The sequence below is a fragment of the Pelodiscus sinensis genome, chromosome 19, assembly GCF_052426305.1.
Source record: "Pelodiscus sinensis isolate ZL-2025 chromosome 19, ASM5242630v1, whole genome shotgun sequence".
Taxonomy (NCBI): Eukaryota; Metazoa; Chordata; order Testudines; family Trionychidae; genus Pelodiscus; species Pelodiscus sinensis.
The window spans coordinates 28,314,959-28,330,178 of NC_143070.1; the positions used below are offsets into that span (position 1 = coordinate 28,314,959).

At 57.3% G+C, this 15,220-nt stretch overlaps 1 protein-coding gene and 2 non-coding genes across 3 annotated transcripts; 1 reads left to right on the forward strand and 2 right to left on the reverse strand.

The window, feature by feature from the left end:
• Positions 1 to 205: 205 nt before the first annotated feature.
• Positions 206 to 299, reverse strand: TRNAI-UAU (transfer RNA isoleucine (anticodon UAU)). Its single transcript has 2 exons — positions 262 to 299; positions 206 to 241 (listed from the first exon to the last, which is right to left on the reverse strand). It is a non-coding gene; the product is annotated as a tRNA-Ile (tRNA).
• Positions 300 to 2,872: 2,573 nt separating this feature from the next.
• LOC142821532 (zinc finger protein RFP-like) lies at positions 2,873 to 12,951 on the forward strand. Its single transcript, XM_089771206.1, has 9 exons — positions 2,873 to 2,995; positions 4,513 to 5,050; positions 5,317 to 5,412; positions 6,134 to 6,364; positions 6,695 to 6,717; positions 7,461 to 7,573; positions 8,309 to 8,329; positions 8,642 to 8,668; positions 11,882 to 12,951. Exons 2-9 carry the CDS (start codon positions 4,637 to 4,639, stop codon positions 12,427 to 12,429), a joined length of 1,473 nt encoding a protein of 490 aa, XP_089627332.1. The 5' UTR covers positions 2,873 to 2,995; positions 4,513 to 4,636; the 3' UTR covers positions 12,430 to 12,951.
• A 198-nt stretch (positions 12,952 to 13,149) lies between these two features.
• TRNAS-UGA (transfer RNA serine (anticodon UGA)) lies at positions 13,150 to 13,231 on the reverse strand. Its single transcript has one exon. It is a non-coding gene; the product is annotated as a tRNA-Ser (tRNA).
• Between the last annotated feature and the right edge of the window lie 1,989 nt (positions 13,232 to 15,220).

Sequence of the window (15,220 nt, forward strand, 5' to 3'; positions counted from 1 at the left end):
GGTGTGAAGAAATTCCAGGGGAGGGGGAAGAGGTGACCCAGTCCTCCCCCAATCAATATTTTTCTTTTTTGCTAAAACAAGTTTTGCTTCTATTTTTTGGGGGGGGGGTTGCGTGAGGGTTTTCAAAAATCAAAAAGGGGGGGAGTGATGCTGAAAAGTTTGGGAACCACTGCAAGGGGACAACCCAGCAGGGTCTCAAAAGGAGTGCTCCAGGTGAGGTTTGAACTCACAACCTCAGCATGTCTTGTACAAGTACTGCCTTATAAGTACTGTGCGCTAACCCATTGCGCCACTGGAGCAGATATTTGAAGTGCTTCTTCAAAGTCCTTACAGTGACAATATCAAGACGCACAACGTGGAGTTGAAGTTTCTGCCTGTGCCCTTGTTCTTTCTTTTCACAGGCAGAGCCAGGGGGCTCCGCACATCCAGAGACCCCTCCCTCTTCCTCTCTGGTCTCTGAAATAACCCACCCTAGTGGAGCACAAAGCTGCTGGAGGCCAGAGCACTAGAGATGAGTTGCACGTGGGTTAGTGCTCCCTTTGCACGTGAGAGGTAGCAGGATTCACTCCCATCTTCTCCCACCTGCTCAGTGGGGCTCAGGGGTTGGCCCCTTTCCTGCTGCCCCAACTCTCATTCCCACAATGCACTTTGTGCAGGGACCGATGGTCATGGTCAAGGCGTGTGGCTGGGAGCCAGGACCCTTCCCAAAGTATACAAGTCCCCCGCCCCCGTTCTGCTCACACTCTCTGGCTGCCTCCAGCATGGGCTGAGCTCAGGGGTCAGATGGGCGACCTGCCCTGCAGCTGTGATGGCATCAGGCGCCTGACCACAAGTCTGCTCACGAAGCTCTAATGGGCCTCAGACAAGCAAAACCCCCCTTAGTGAACCTCAGGGCAAGGAAGCCGAAAAGCCTGGAGCACAAGGACCTCCCAGCAACCACCCCAGCCCGTCCCACTGAGATTTAAACTCAGAGTGGAGAATTCAGAGTCATTAGTGCTGCCCCTTACACCTGGGACCTAGACAGAAGGCCTGGGGTAGACACCTGGGACACACAGTTCTCAGACTGGCCTCTGCTCTCCTGGCTTCCCTCCAGCTGCTTCATCTCTCAGGACTCTCTGGCTACGTCTACACGGCACATTTAATTTGGAATAAGCTATTCTGGAACAATTTATTTGAAATTAGCACGTCTACACTGCAGGGAATCCTCAAAATGAGTCCAAGGAGCTTCCCTAATGTAGACGTGCTACCTTGATTTAGAGCCCCAGGTTGAATAACTTAGAATGGCCCTGGGGAGGGGCTATTTTGAAACAGCCGAAGTAGTGCATGTACACAGGCCTCATTTTGAAATAGCTATTTCAGAATAGGCATTTTTCTGCATACAGTGAGGTCTACAGAAGTTGGAATCAGCCATCCGTTATTTCAGTTATTTCAAACTAACGGAATTGCTGTGTAGACTCTTGCCTTGTTATTTTGGAATAACGGCCATTGTTCCAAAAGAACTTTTCCATGTGGACAGAACCTCTGTCCTGCCCCAGTTCTGCTGCTTTTAGGAAAACTCCTTGTTAGGACCAGTCACAATCTAGGGTCAGTGAGGGTCCATCTCAGCTGAGATGTGTGTTACACAAAAGCCACTTCTCAATACTGGCTGTAGATGCCGCTCTTGCATGGAGGTGTAGATCAGTAGCAGAATGTTTGACTACAGATCAAGTGGTCCCTGGTTCAAACCCAAGTGCCGCCTGTGAGAGTGTTGACTTAATGAAGACATTCACCTTTCCTGGATTTCCATTGTATGTGAACTGTTTAAATCTGTGGTCACCAACAGGTTGATGGCAAGGCCTTGAGCAGTGGCTTGCAAGGTGTCCTGTCTGCCCTGCCCCTGTTTCCCTCTCACCCCCAAGAAGCTCCACTACTTCCCTCCAGTGGAAATGGAGGCAGTGTGGGCTTCCTGGGGATGGACAGAAGTCCTACAGCTCAGTGCCACTGTGGGAGATTCCAGAAGTGCCCTGGCTGCTCTGCTGGGTGTACTGCAGGAGGAGGGAGTATGGGCTCCCTGCACTGCACAGGAGGGGGGAGTCAGCCCTGCAGGAGGCTTCCTGGGGTTGGGGGGTTGGCCCCAGGGCGGGCAGGCAGGCGCTGGTTTCCCTGGGGGGAGAATCCTGGGAGATGCAGGGGACTCGCTGGCTCCCCAGCTGCAGAGCTCTGTCCCCACAGCATGTATCATTGTAAATGCTTCATTGTAGATTTAAATAGCACTAATAAAACAGACCATTTATGTCATAGCTAGGAACACGTGATTTTAATGGCATGTTTGGCAGAATTTAAAAATAAACTGTCAGAGTGTGTCAGTGGGGGCTGGGGACAGCAAGTGACGGACAGGAGGAGAAGAGAGGGGGCGGGGCTTTGAGGAAGGGGCGGGGCGCTGGATCTTCGCCTGTTCGGGGTGGGGAGGCGGCAAAACCTCCCCACGCTGCCCCGCAGCGATGTATCTGCCCCGCCCCCATCTGACACGTCATCTGCTGCGCCCGCCCACTTCACCTCAGCGCCTCCGAGTCCTCCTGCCCCGCCCCCCCCTCTCCTGCTCGGCGCTGACCGGAAACCGAACCAGGCGCGCGGCGAGTAACGGCCCCAACGGCTCCTTCAGAATTCGCGCCACAGAGTCAGACGCCCAGGCGGGCGGGGCAGGGAGCGGCGGGCGGGACGCACTGAAAACCCGGCCGGCGCGCGGCAGAAGAAGGGGGAGAGGGGTCGGACCGCGCGTGCGCAGCGGGTCAGTGACTCCGGTCTGGGATCCGCGCCCGGGCTTAGCTCTGACCCGGAGCTGCCTGGCCCCGCCCCCGCCTCGCGCGATTGGGCGCCCGGGCCGGGCGGCAGCTGCGAATGCAGGGGGCGGGGCCGGGGCCGCGTGTCACGACGCGGGGGGTTCCGCACGTGCCGCGGAGCCGGAGCGGGGGTGCTGCTGCGAGTTCGGCCCAACGGGGCCTTTCCCCGGGGTGAGGTCCGTGGTCTGACCGGGGGGGGCAAAGCGGGTCACAGCCCGTGTCGGAAGGGAGCAGCTGGGGGGGGGGGGCACAGAGCGAGTCTGCTACCTGGGGGGCTGTGTCTGAGCAAGGGGGGCAGCCGCCCCCTGGGGCCCATGGGCCTGAGCTTGTGGGGCCCGAGGGGAGGGGAACACGAGGGCCTGGAGCAGGGTCTGTGGCCGCTCTGGGTCCTGCCCTGGGGTGGGGGGGCCCTTATCACCCCCATTCTCCACCCCACCTGGGGCAGTAGAACACCCTGCTGGGGGGAGGGGCACCCCTGACTTAGCCGCTGGGGGACACTGGTCCCCAAATGGGACCCTGGCTCTGATGATCGTTAATGACGGGGCGAGTCACGTGCCTCAGCAGCACCCCAGTATTATTGGGGGCAAAGGGGGAACAGAATTTGATTGTGAAACATGAGTGGTAAATGGGAGGGGGATTAATCCCACTGCCCCTTCAGGGTCCCTCCCCAGTCCCCACTCGCTGTAGGGGACACAATCCTTCAGCTCTTGCCTACGCCTATAAACGGGAGCAGCACTGGCTTCTGGGTGCCTTAAGAAACGTCTGGCCCTGTAGCATCTGAGAGACTAGCAAAAAATCTGGAGTGTCATTGTTGCATAAATTGCAAGGTTTCGTCCCCTTGGAGGCTAGTCTGATTTACCCCAAGAAGAGAGTCACACTTTCAGGCTGGGTCCAACTCAAGTTTATTGGTTGCAACCAAGGTACGGCTAAGGAACTCAATGTTCAAAGCAGAGCCGACGACCAACATCTCATAGGCAGGGGTTCTTATAGGGTTAACATCCTTTCTGGTTTAGGTGCCTTAACATGATAGGTTACTTCATTTTTGACGTTTAGCATTCCTATAGGTCAGGTTAATTTTCCAAATGAGGTTAAATACAGTGCCTACTTGCTGACTTTGCGGTTACAGCTGTGTTACATTCATTCACTTTTGCTGAACAATGGGCAAGCCATACTTCCCTTTTTCCTTTCCTGCTTGAGCCGGTCACAAGTTTAAAGGATGTGGAATCTATCCATATCTCTACTTAACAGAAGACTGGTTTCACCTCCCCTCGTCTCCTTATTATAAGTTATTACTTGTGACAGGCCTTGACCTTTGTCATGTCTTACTCCTACACAAATAGCAAATATATCTAAGCATTAGCAATGTATGTATATTGTACGTGCCCCTCATAGGGGAGTCAATGGCTCCAGGGGATTTAACTTCCCTTTTACACATCATCATGAGCTTCCGTGGCACAGCCCACTGCCTCAGACGGCAAACATGGAGCGGTGGGCGGTGCCCATGAAAACTTGTTGGTTTTTAAGCTTCTTTTAGTTACAGACTAACACGGCTCCCCCAGAGACTTTTAACCAGGCAAGGTTCTGTGTGTCTGAAACTGCCTGGGAGTTTTCTTAGGTAGCTTGGTGCTTGTTTGGGGCATTTCTGAGGGTCTGACTTCTGTGGCGGTTTTTTAATTTCTGCATTTCCATCCAGCAATTGTGATTGGCTCTGAGTTGTACAACCTGCTTAGAAAAAAATAAAGCAGCTTGAACAGGCTACGCTGCTTCCTCTGATCGGGAAACAAAACCAACCCGCAGGGCGGGGTTGCAGAGGGGCCATGGCTTCCGGGAACCTGGCCAGGAGCTTCCAGGGTGAGGTGACATGTCACGTCTGCCTGGAGTATTTCACAGACCCGGTGTCTATTGAGTGTGGGCACAACTTCTGCCGGGCCTGCCTCAGTCGGTGCTGGGGGGAGTCGGAGCCCAACTTCTGCCCCCAATGCAGAGAGACCATCCCACACAGACACCTGCGGCCAAACTACCAGCTGGGGAACCTCGTGGAGCTGGTGAAACGCCTGCAGCTCCCAGCGGGGCCAGTGCCCGAGGGGCAACCAGAGTGCGAGAGGCACCAGGAGGCCCTGAAGCTCTTCTGCCAAGAGGATCAAGCCCCCATCTGTGTGGTGTGCGACAGGTCCCGGGCTCACCGCGCGCACACGGTGGTGCCCATCAAGGAGGCTGCCCAAGAGTGCAAGGTAGGGACCAGACTTACAGGGGCAATTTCTCTGCAGCGCCAGAGCCCCCTGCGTGTTCTGACCTGCCCTGGGTAGAGCCAGGGCCTGCCCGGGAACACAACCCAGCCACATGGAGCTGGGCCAGGCCCAGCAGCGCTGCTGGGCAGTTACCAAGGGCTGGAGGGGGGGGGCCTGCTCCCCCAGCCTCACTGCTCTGTGGCGCTGTTCTCGCTGGGCACGAGCCAATGGCTCCAAGCAGCCCCCAGCACCGCTGTCTGTGTTTGCAGGAGCAAATCCTGAGCTGCCTGCAGCGTCTGCGGGAGGAGAGAGACGCGCTCCGGGGCCTGGAATCCGACTGGGCCGAGGAGAGCGAGAGGCTCCTGGTAGGTGCACGGCCCTGCCCAGCCGCTTTGCATGGTGGGGGAGGAGCAGTGACAGCATCAGGCGGGTCTCTGTGCTGGCTGGTGTCTGGGTCCTTCAGAAGGTTAAAGGGTTTCCATGGTTAATGCAGGGACACAGCTCAGGGTCACTTCAGTGTGGGGCGGCCTCCGCTCACAGCTACCTGGTATAAATCAAGAGTAACCCCACTGGGGTTTAGGTCAGGCTCCTCTGTTACCCTGGTGCTAGTTCCCACTGGAGTCGGTGGGGTTCGGGTCAGACTCTTGGGGGACGCTGGTGTTAGTTCCAACTGAGGTCAGTGAGTTCACCCCAGGCTTCCTGCAAGCACCCTCTGGCTCTGCCTCTCTCCCGTGAGGGGCAGCGATGAGGCCTGTCAAACTGCTGCATGTGCCCAGCTGTGGCAGGGTCAGGCTGAGGGGAGATCTGTGCTGACCCCCAGGTGTGAGTGTCAGACACCCCAGGGATGCCAGCGGCTGGTTTGGGCCCCATTTCCCAAGGCCCGGGCTGCACCTCAGTCTGTTGGTGCAGTGAGGGGGGTTGGGGTGATTTTTGGTGACACTTTTGCCCTGGGACAAGCCCTGGGCGAGACCCAGCCAACCTGGCAAAGACACGGAGTGAAACGCTCTGCGCAGCCCGGACAAGGCCCTGCCACTTCGCACAGCCCCACTCACCCGCGTCCCGGCCCCGCCTGCTCTGCGCCCCCAGAGGCAGACGGACGTGGAGCGGCAGCTGGTGGGCTGGGAGTGCGAGCAGCTTTGGAAGTTCCTGGCGGAGCGAGAGCGCCTCCTGCTGGCCCGGCTGGGAGAGCTGGACAAGGAGATTGGGAGGAGGAGGGAGGAACACGCCGCCCGCCTGGGCGAGGACATTTCCCAGCTCAGCGCCCTGATCTTGGAGCTGGAGGAGAAGTGTCGGCAGCCGGCGCTGGAATTGCTGCAGGTGAGACGGGGTCAGACATGCTCGGAGCCCAGTCACTGGGGGCTCACAGGGTAACTCAGGGTAGAGAGCAGGGCCCGGGGCAGCTGCAGGGCCAGGGCTGCAGAGATGCAGGAGTTTGGCCCATTGGGAAGGCTGGTGAAAAAGTGGACCTGGCCCCCCTGCAAAGCAGCTGATGTAAAAGGGGCTCGGCTCCCCCTAGCACAGCCCTTCAGTGGGTCTCCCACCTGGGGGAGCAGCCTGCGGAGTGGGGGAGCAGCGTGACCCCTCTGGGGCAGGGAGCCAGGCTGGGCCATGGGCACTGACTCTCTGCTCTGCCTCCTTCCCCTCTAGGGTGTGAAAAGCGCCGTGAGCAGGTACGTCCGGGCTCCATCTGCCCCTCACCCCCGTCATGCTGGGAGCAGGCTCAGAGCACAGGCTGTGAATCCAGCCACAGCCCCCCACCATGGGCCTGTCTCACCCTCTGAACCCTGCCCCCTCTGTACCCACCGCCCGGGGTGCCACTGCCACTGTGCGAGTGTGAGGCACGCTGGGAGGGTACTGCCCCCAAAGTTCTGGGCTGGGGAACCCTCCCTGGGGGCTGCGCTGGCTCAGGGGAATATTAATAGAGCTGAGGCTGGTCACCCCAAGGTCCCAGCTGGGACCTGCCCCCAGCTTTGGCGTAGCTCGTGGGGGGAAGGGGGAGCTGTGGGGAAAGAGCTGAATGTCCCAGGCTAGGCCTTGGGGGGAGTGTCCCCATCCCAGAGCCCCCACTCCATGGGGAGTGACCAGGCCCCTGGGGGCTGAGCGGAGAAGCTGAGGAGCAGCTGGGTCTGGAGAACGGGCCCCTCTCTCAGCCATGGGAGCTGCCCAGCCAGGCCTCTTTGGGGCACATGGGCTGGGCCGGGTGTGCGGGAGCTGGGCCTGGTGTTGCCTGGGCTGTTTTCCCTCTGGCTGGAGAGAGGCCCCAGGCCAGGCACAGCAGGAAAAACTCCCTGGGCAGCCGAGGTAAGGGCCCTGTGAGCTCTGCCTGTGGCCCAGCCCCCACCTGCTCCCCTGTCTGGCTTGGGGGGAGGGGGAGCTGAGGTGGGAGACCAATAACGCCCTCATGTCTCTGCAGAGGCGAGGAGGCGACGTCGCCGCATCCAGCGCCCAAGTGCCCGGAGCTGGAGCGGAGAATCCGGGACTTCCCAAGAGAGAACAGTCTCCAGGGGGCCGTGACGGGATTCCTGGGTACGGGGCGGCGCTGCTGGGGGCTCCTCTCTCTCTATGCGGGTGTGGGGAGGGGCGTGGAAAGGCCCAGCTGGGTCCCTGAGGCCCCAGGGTCTGCTCCTGGGGGGCTGGCGGGTTCCTGAGCCTGGAGGCTGCTTTGAGCAGAACGGCAGGATCCCAGAGGGATGTGGATGGTGGAGAACAGGGGCAGGCGGTGAAGGTGCCTCCCCCGCTGCCCCAGTCCCTGCGGCCGCCCTCTCCTGCTGCCAAGCAAAGGGTCCCCCAGCCCAGCCTGCGCGGGCCGAGGGGCAGGGGGAGGTTTCTGGGGATGCTGGGAGCTGGTTGCCGTGGGAGACGTTGTCACAGACTCGGGGCCCGAGTCCCAGCTCCCTGGACGTTTGTGGAGCCTCCCTGGCTGACACCAGACGTGCCTGGGCCCGGTGTCTGAACCCCTTGGGCCAGATGCTCAGAGCTGGGCAGGTGCCCAGTGAGTCACACGGGCCTGGCGGGAGTTTCAGCAGCCCCAGAGCAGCTGGGCCCGTAACTCCCACTGGTGCCCATAGGAGTTGGGCACCTCCCCTGTTCTTGTGCGTGTGAAATCCCAGGGGCTGTGTGGCTGGGGGTGGAAACATCTGAGAGAAGCTGGTTCCGGGGCCTTGCTCCCCAGGACCCTCTGGCAGCGCGGGGCAGAGCTGGGCTGTGAGCCCTGGGCACGGCCCCCTCCCCCCCACTGATGGGTTTTCTCTTCCCCTCCAGGGGCGCTGGCTGCAGAGAGAGGTGATGATCCCGGGTGCTGCCCTAGGACCGGGCACAGCAGCTGCTGGGAGCCTGTTCCCCCGCCCGGAGCAACCCCTGGGCTGGGCGGGCGCGCGAGGATCGGCGCGGTGAGGGGGGCACAGGCAAGGAGCGTGGGACAGAGCAGCCGAGGGGAGACAGAGGATGTGGGACCTTGCTCTGTGGAGCCAGGGCAGAGCTGGGGGCGGCGGGAGGAGTTGGGACATCCCTGCTCCTGCTCCGGGGGCTCTGCAGTGGGAATTCTCACCTCTCTCTCTCTCTCTCTCTCTCTCTCTCTCTCTCTGCTTGTTCCAGGACTCAGGCAAGCCCGAGGATTCGCAGGTAACTGTCCTTGCACTGGTGTCAGTGACTCCAGCTCCTGCCCTGGGGAGAGACTGGCTCACCCACCCTTTCCCCCTCCAGCACCATGCCTGTGCCCTAGGCCTGGGAGATGATCCCGGCCCTTGGGGGAGCAGTAACCCCAGATCCTTGGGCCCACTCCTGTGCAGAGACCCCAGAGGCAGGGGCTGGGAGCCACACCCTGCTGGCAAAGCTGGAGCCCGGGGAGCAGCTGGGGGGTGTTATGGAGCTGGGTTGTGGCTCCAGATCTAAGGCCAGGAGACGCTTCCCACCTTAACCCTGCTCATCCCCCGCCCCACCTCACAGCCTGGGGCAGGGAACCGCTTCCTGGCAGGGTCCTCTCAGCACGCTGCAGCCTGGGGAGAAAACTCCAGGCGTGTCCAGCCAGTGGGGCTGGGCCCAGGGCAAATCCAGGGTCTGGCTTTGGGCCCCAATTCCTGTTTAAACACAATGGCTATGTCAATACTGCATTGTTTTGTGCAAGAAATATGCAAATGAGGCAAAGCATGGAATATTGCCATGCATCATTTGCATAATTAATTAGGCTCCATTTTTGCACCAGAGGTTTTTGTGCAAAAAGGCACCGTCTACACCGCTCCTTTTTGCACAAAAGTCTCTTGTACAAAAAGCGGCCGCTCATTAATTATGCAAACGAGGTGCAGCAATATTTCATGCTTCCACTTGATGGCTCCTGTGGTGTCTTCCAGCTCTATAATTCTATGACAGGGCAGGGATCACTAGACGATTCCCTCTGGCTGCTCCAGGCACTGCAGTGGCAGGAGGCAGGACACTGGGCAGAGGGACCAGGGGTCTGGCCCAATATGGCTGTTTTGCATAAAAATTCATTATAAAAATAAAAAGTTGAAGAGAAACTCCCCCAGACACTGGCCCGTTGAGCTAGCGATGATGTTAACGCAATGCCCCTGGCAAATAGTGAATTTTCAAAGTCTTGGCCTCCTAGGAAACGTGTTTTTCTACCAGGTTCCCAGGCACAAAGCAGGGTGCTGGAGCGAAGTCACTGACACAGTCCCACAGAGCCATGTTCTGGCTGCTGCTGTTTCTGTGCCACCATTCCCTCTACTGATCCATCCCCAATGGCCCGACCCTGGCACCTTCTGCTGCCCCCCGCCCCTCCCCCCCAATGACCTTGTCCTGTCCCTTGAGGTTCCACCAGCTCTGGGCGATGGCAGCTCTGAGTGGGGAACCTTGCGGCTAAGGCAGGCCGGGCTGCCTCCTCCCCACATACGGAGCGTCCAGGGCTGAGCCCTGCTGGGGACAGTGACTGCAGCTCCAGCTGTCACTGACCCAAGCCAAAGGCTCAGTCTGGCCTGGGCAGCTCTGTCTCTGCATGGGAGAGAGGGGCAGGCAAACCGGGCCTGTGGGGCCAGCAAACCCCTGGGCCACCCGCCCTCTGTTCACCAGTACCCAGCAAACCCCTCCTCCCCAGCGCAGGGCGACTGGGGCGGGTCAGTGCTTAATGTGTCACCGGAGAGGTGCCGGGCTCCAGCATTTTTGTTACTTTCCCAGCTGATGCAGCAAGAACACAAGGGCCGGGGCTGGAAACCGCCAGGCCCTGAGGTCTCAGAGGGGACCAAGTTAGTCTATTCTAAAAAACCCATGAGTGGTCCTGTAGCAGCTGAGAAACCCCCAACAAATCTATTTGTTAGTCCAGCATTTCTCAAACTGTGGGTCCCGAGGCCCTGGGGGGTCACGAACAACTTGGGGGGGGGGGGTCGCAGTATCACAAGTTTGAGAACCTGTTAGTCTGTGGGCGCTGCAGGACTTTGTAAGCCCGCTGGGGCTGGGAACTGATGAGCACAGAGGGGCCTAGCACAGATTCGGTGCTGAGGGTCCCTCCCCCAGGCAGGCCCAGCCCAGCCCAGCCCAGCCCTGCCCTGCTGCTACCTGTCACTCAGACACTAAAAGGGTCCCGACATTTCCTGACCTCACATGGCACCTCAGTGGTTTGTGCCCAGCCCCAGGCAGAACAGATCCCCAGGCAGCCCAGCTCTGTGGGCCGGGCCCCAGGCAGGGCAGGCGTGTCCCTGGCAATGTAGGTTGGAGCTGCCGCCTCCCCCACCTGGTTCCTCCCAAGCTGTTGGAGGGGCTCACTCGGGCCCTGATGACACACTAGTGCCGTGGTCACCAATCAGTAGATCGCGAGCTACCGGTAGATCTCAGGGGCTCTAAGAGTAGCTCTTGAGCCCTCTCAACTGCGCACCTGCACAGTACATTTACATTAGATTTCCTCATGTAATGTAGGCGGGGCTTCAAGGAAGGGGCGGGGCAGTAGATCTTCGCCTGTTCTGAGACTTAAAAAGTGATCTTGGGTGTAAAAAGGTCGGAGACCACTGCACTAGTGGGTTGGCCGGAGCAGCCCCATTCACACTGGCACAGACAGCAGCTGGGAGAGCTCGTCTGGGCCCTGCTGTCACACCCACCCTGCGCGCTCAGGGGAAATTCAGGAGCCACCCAGCAGATTAGCAGAACGTTCATATGGCCACAGCCTGTGTTTCCTGGGTGTGCCTCAATGCACATGATAAAATTTATTCCGCACATGGCTAGGAACAGCTGGAGGGAGCACTGGTGTACACCCCCCGCGGTCCTAGCGAAATCCCGGCTAGAACCTGCCCCTCCCTTCAGCCCCTCGGTTTTCATAGTGCCTGTTCCTCTTGCCCCCATGGCCTCCCTTCTGCTCCTCTAATCTTCCCCCACCCCCACTGACACCTTTCCACCTGCCCCATTGCTGCCAGCCCATCTGCTCCTCCTCAGTCTCTCATTTTTCACCCCTCCCCTGGTACCTCTCTAGGCCCCTGGCACCCACCCTTCCCTTCCCACCCACTGAGAATCAAACCTGTCACCGTCACCACCCCCATTTGTCCTGGTGCCTTCCCCATCCGTGTCCTCTGGCATTTTTCTCCCCCCCCCCCCCCACACGCTGCCCCTTGGTGCTTCCCCTTTCTCCTCCTGCCCCACCTCCCTTCCCTCACCCCTCCTGCCTGCCCCCTCCCCTCACACTCCCTCCACCTTCTGCCCCCTGGCCCTGCATCCCTCTAGCCCTTGGGACCAGCCCCTCTTGTCACTGCTCCTCTGCCTCCTTGAGGCCCCTCTCTGCTTTCACCTCTATCAGAATCACAGAACTGGCAGGGACCTCGAGAGTCATCGAGGCCCCTGGCTCTGTGACTCTCTCCCCAGTGGATGTGACACTGGATCCAGACACGGCTCATTCCAAACTCGTCCTGTCTGAGGATCGGAAAAGTGTGAGACACGAAGACACGCGCCAGGATCTGCCCGACACCCCCGAGAGATTTGATAGTTACCCTGAAGTGCTGGGCGCCGAGGGGTTCGTGGGTGGGAGGCGTTACTGGGAGGTGGAGGTGGGAGACAAGACCGAGTGGACTGTGGGGGTCTGCAGGGAATCTGTGAGCAGGAAGGGGAAGTTCCCATTCTCACCTAAGAATGGATACTGGCTCATGTGGCTGAGGAACGGGGCATACAAGGCCGGCACCTCCCCCAGCACCCTCCTCCCCGTGAGCGCCAGGCCCAGCCGGGTGGGGGTTTTTCTGGACTACGAGGCGGGCGAGGTCTCGTTTTACAATGTGACTTACAGGTCCCATCTCTTCACCTTTGCCGGCACCTTTTCTGGGACGCTGCGCCCCTATTTCTACACTGGGGGCACCAACGTGACTCCCCTGACCATCTGCCCGGTGCCGGCCCAGGCCGGAGGGAATCCCTGCCCCTGACAGTGACCCTGCGGCACCGACAGGCCCCTCCCAGCGCTGCTGTTCCTTTCCCCAGTGATGGGAGCCAGTTACTGCAGGTACCTGAACATTTTGTGCCAACCGGTCGCTGCCCCTTTCCCTTTGCAACTGGAGCCTCCAGTGGAAAACTGGACAACTGGCAGCCCAGCCCAGGCCGGGTGAATGGGACCCCCTGGCTGGAAAGAACCCAGGCTGCCTTTCCCCCCTTCCCCAGGTTTGCTCCACCCCAGCACAGGGTGAAACTGGTACGAAATGCGGCCAGACAGTGGGTGGGGTTTGCTGCCCCACCTGGCCCCCTCCCCTGCCCCAGGGGGAGCAGATGGTGGGGGAGGGAGAAGGGGATTTTCACTCCTGTCAGAATTTTTTAACGCTGTGACATCTCAATGTCAAATATGATGGAAAAAAATGGATGCTAATTAGAAACTGTTGTAACAAGGTGTCTGTGCAGGAACCTTTCCCTTTACAGTTCACCAGCTTTTTATTAAACTATTTTTAGAAATGGAATGATTGACCTTTATTCTTCCCTCACGTCGATATCGACGTTTGACGTGTTTACATTTGTATACAGCACTTCAAGCAATCCAAAACATTTCTCCAAACTCAATTCATTATGGCATTGTCAGACTGTTCAGTGACAATGTCCATGTGTCATAACCAGCACGGCCACACACATTGGAAGGGGTATGGCCAAAACACAGGCCTCGCTGTGAGCAGGATTTGAACCTGCACAGGGAAACCATATTGGATTTCAAGTCCAACACCTTAACCACTCGGCCATCACAGCTGCATGTACTGGGGGGACCAGGGAAACTGGTAAATAATTCCAGTGCACAGTCCTAACATCACCTGCTATAGAATTCACACAGCAAACCATTTCAACAGCTGTGCAGAGGAGTAACTAATTGACCATTCATTTCCAGTTGGAAATAGGTCAATGGAGGGATGATAGGAGTTGCTATAGAGAACTTTCTGGGTGTCTGGCTGGTGAGTCTTGCCCACATGCTCAGGGTTTAGCTGATCGCCATATTTGGGGTCAGGAAGGAATTTTCCTCCAGGGTAGATTGGCAGAGGCCCTGGAGGTTTTTCGCCTTCCTCTGTAGCATTGGGCACAGATCACAGCTGAAGGACTCTCTGCATGTTGGGGCCTTCAAAGTATTGGAAGGCTTCAATATCTGAGACATAGGTGAGAGGATTATTCTAAGAGGGGTGGGTGAGATTCTGTGGCCTGCACTGTGCAGGGGGTCAGACTAGATGATCATAATGGTCCCTTCTGACCTTAAAGTCTATGAGTCTATGAGTCCTGGCTGTTCTCGTCTTAGGCTGCCTTGGAGGTGAGTTCTGCTTCAAGGTCTTCTCTCCTCTTCCTTTCCCTTCTCTTCTCCCCTTTTCCTTCTTGCTGGTCTCCTTCTTGGACCCCAGTTTATATAGAGAAACTCAATACTGCTTAGTTCTTCCTTAACCAATTATTTTAGTATAATTTCACTAACCAAACATAACATACTGTAACAGAATTACCTAACCACTCATACCCCACCGCCTTAGCTGATTTACACCTAGCAAAATCAATTATACAGCAGACAGAAACAGATCCAAGCCAGACAGTGATCACACAGACAAACAACAGGAACATGAGGACAAGAATCATAGAATGCCCATTGCACAACCACAACTATTGGTAAGCAGTCTTTTGCCAGACAAAATGCTGTTAAGTTTTCTCTACTCACTGTGAGATCTGTTTCCTGCCTGGTGACAGTGGGTGCCACTAGGATAAGTGACCCCCCCTCCAGCCTTGTGTAGCACTATTTAAATGACATATAGCTGGAATATGAGCATGTGACCCTAGGCTTTACAACTAATTGCTGCTGCTCTTCAGTCTGGCTGCAGAAGAAGGCTTCAGTTTAGACCTACTGAATACCTACAGGCCTTCCAATAGGGTTACAGAAAAACCACATTGCTACATAGGACCTTTACAAGCCAAAGATAGCAGGATCCACAAGCACAGACAAATGGAGGTAAATACAACTGCGAAGGGATTCACACCCTTCATCTTTTGATCCAAAATCAGACACCTTATTCTTTAGGGCACACACTCTTGTGTCGGCTACGATTGGACTTCCTGAAATGTGTAAGTAGGGAGTAGTCTCCCTAGTCCATCAGGTTTTATTTTCCTTTTTTGGGGGTTTAGAAATCACATCTGAGCTGGTGAATTATTCTTATTGTGTGTAACTAAGGATTGCAGCCCAGGGATTTTTCCTGAATCTATGTTACCACCTAGGCTTTCTCCATACTGCACCTCTCTTCTGCAAAAGTTCATACAAATGAAGTACTGATTAGCATATTGCCATGCTCATTTACATAATTAATTGGGGTCTGTTTTTGCACAAGAGGCTTTTGTGCAAAGAGGATCTGTGTAGACTGGGGCTCTTCCTGCTTCCTGCTTCCCCTAGCCCTGGGCCTCTTCCATGGGGGCAGGGAAATGCAGGGGGCCATTTCAGAGTCTGGTTGGGGGCAGTGACCTGTCCATCACGTGATGGGAGAGGGGAGAGTGGCGGCTTCCACTAGAGCTGGTACTTAAATAAAAACAAAAAATAAACAAGCAGCTGGGATGGGGCAGCTGGAGGGGCCGGGAGAGCAGAGGCAGCCTGAGAGCTGAGAGCCCCAGGTGCCCACCAAAAACATCAGCTGTTTGTCCCATGCTGCAAGGGGCAGCACTCAGGGCTCTGAACTTTGCAACCTGAGTTCTATTGTCAGTGGGATGTTCCTAGGCTGGTTG

What these genes read in the sequence shown, in the direction of transcription:
- LOC142821532 (XM_089771206.1), top strand. Translation starts at nt 4,637, where the DNA reads ATGGCTTCCGGGAACCTGGCCAGGAGCTTCCAGGGTGAGGTGACATGT. An exon ending in CGGCGCTGGAATTGCTGCAG is followed by an intron (nt 6,365 to 6,694) that starts GTGAGACGGGGT and finishes CTTCCCCTCTAG; the next exon opens with GGTGTGAAAAGCGCCGTGAG. An exon ending in GGCCGTGACGGGATTCCTGG is followed by an intron (nt 7,574 to 8,308) that starts GTACGGGGCGGC and finishes CTTCCCCTCCAG; the next exon opens with GGGCGCTGGCTGCAGAGAGA.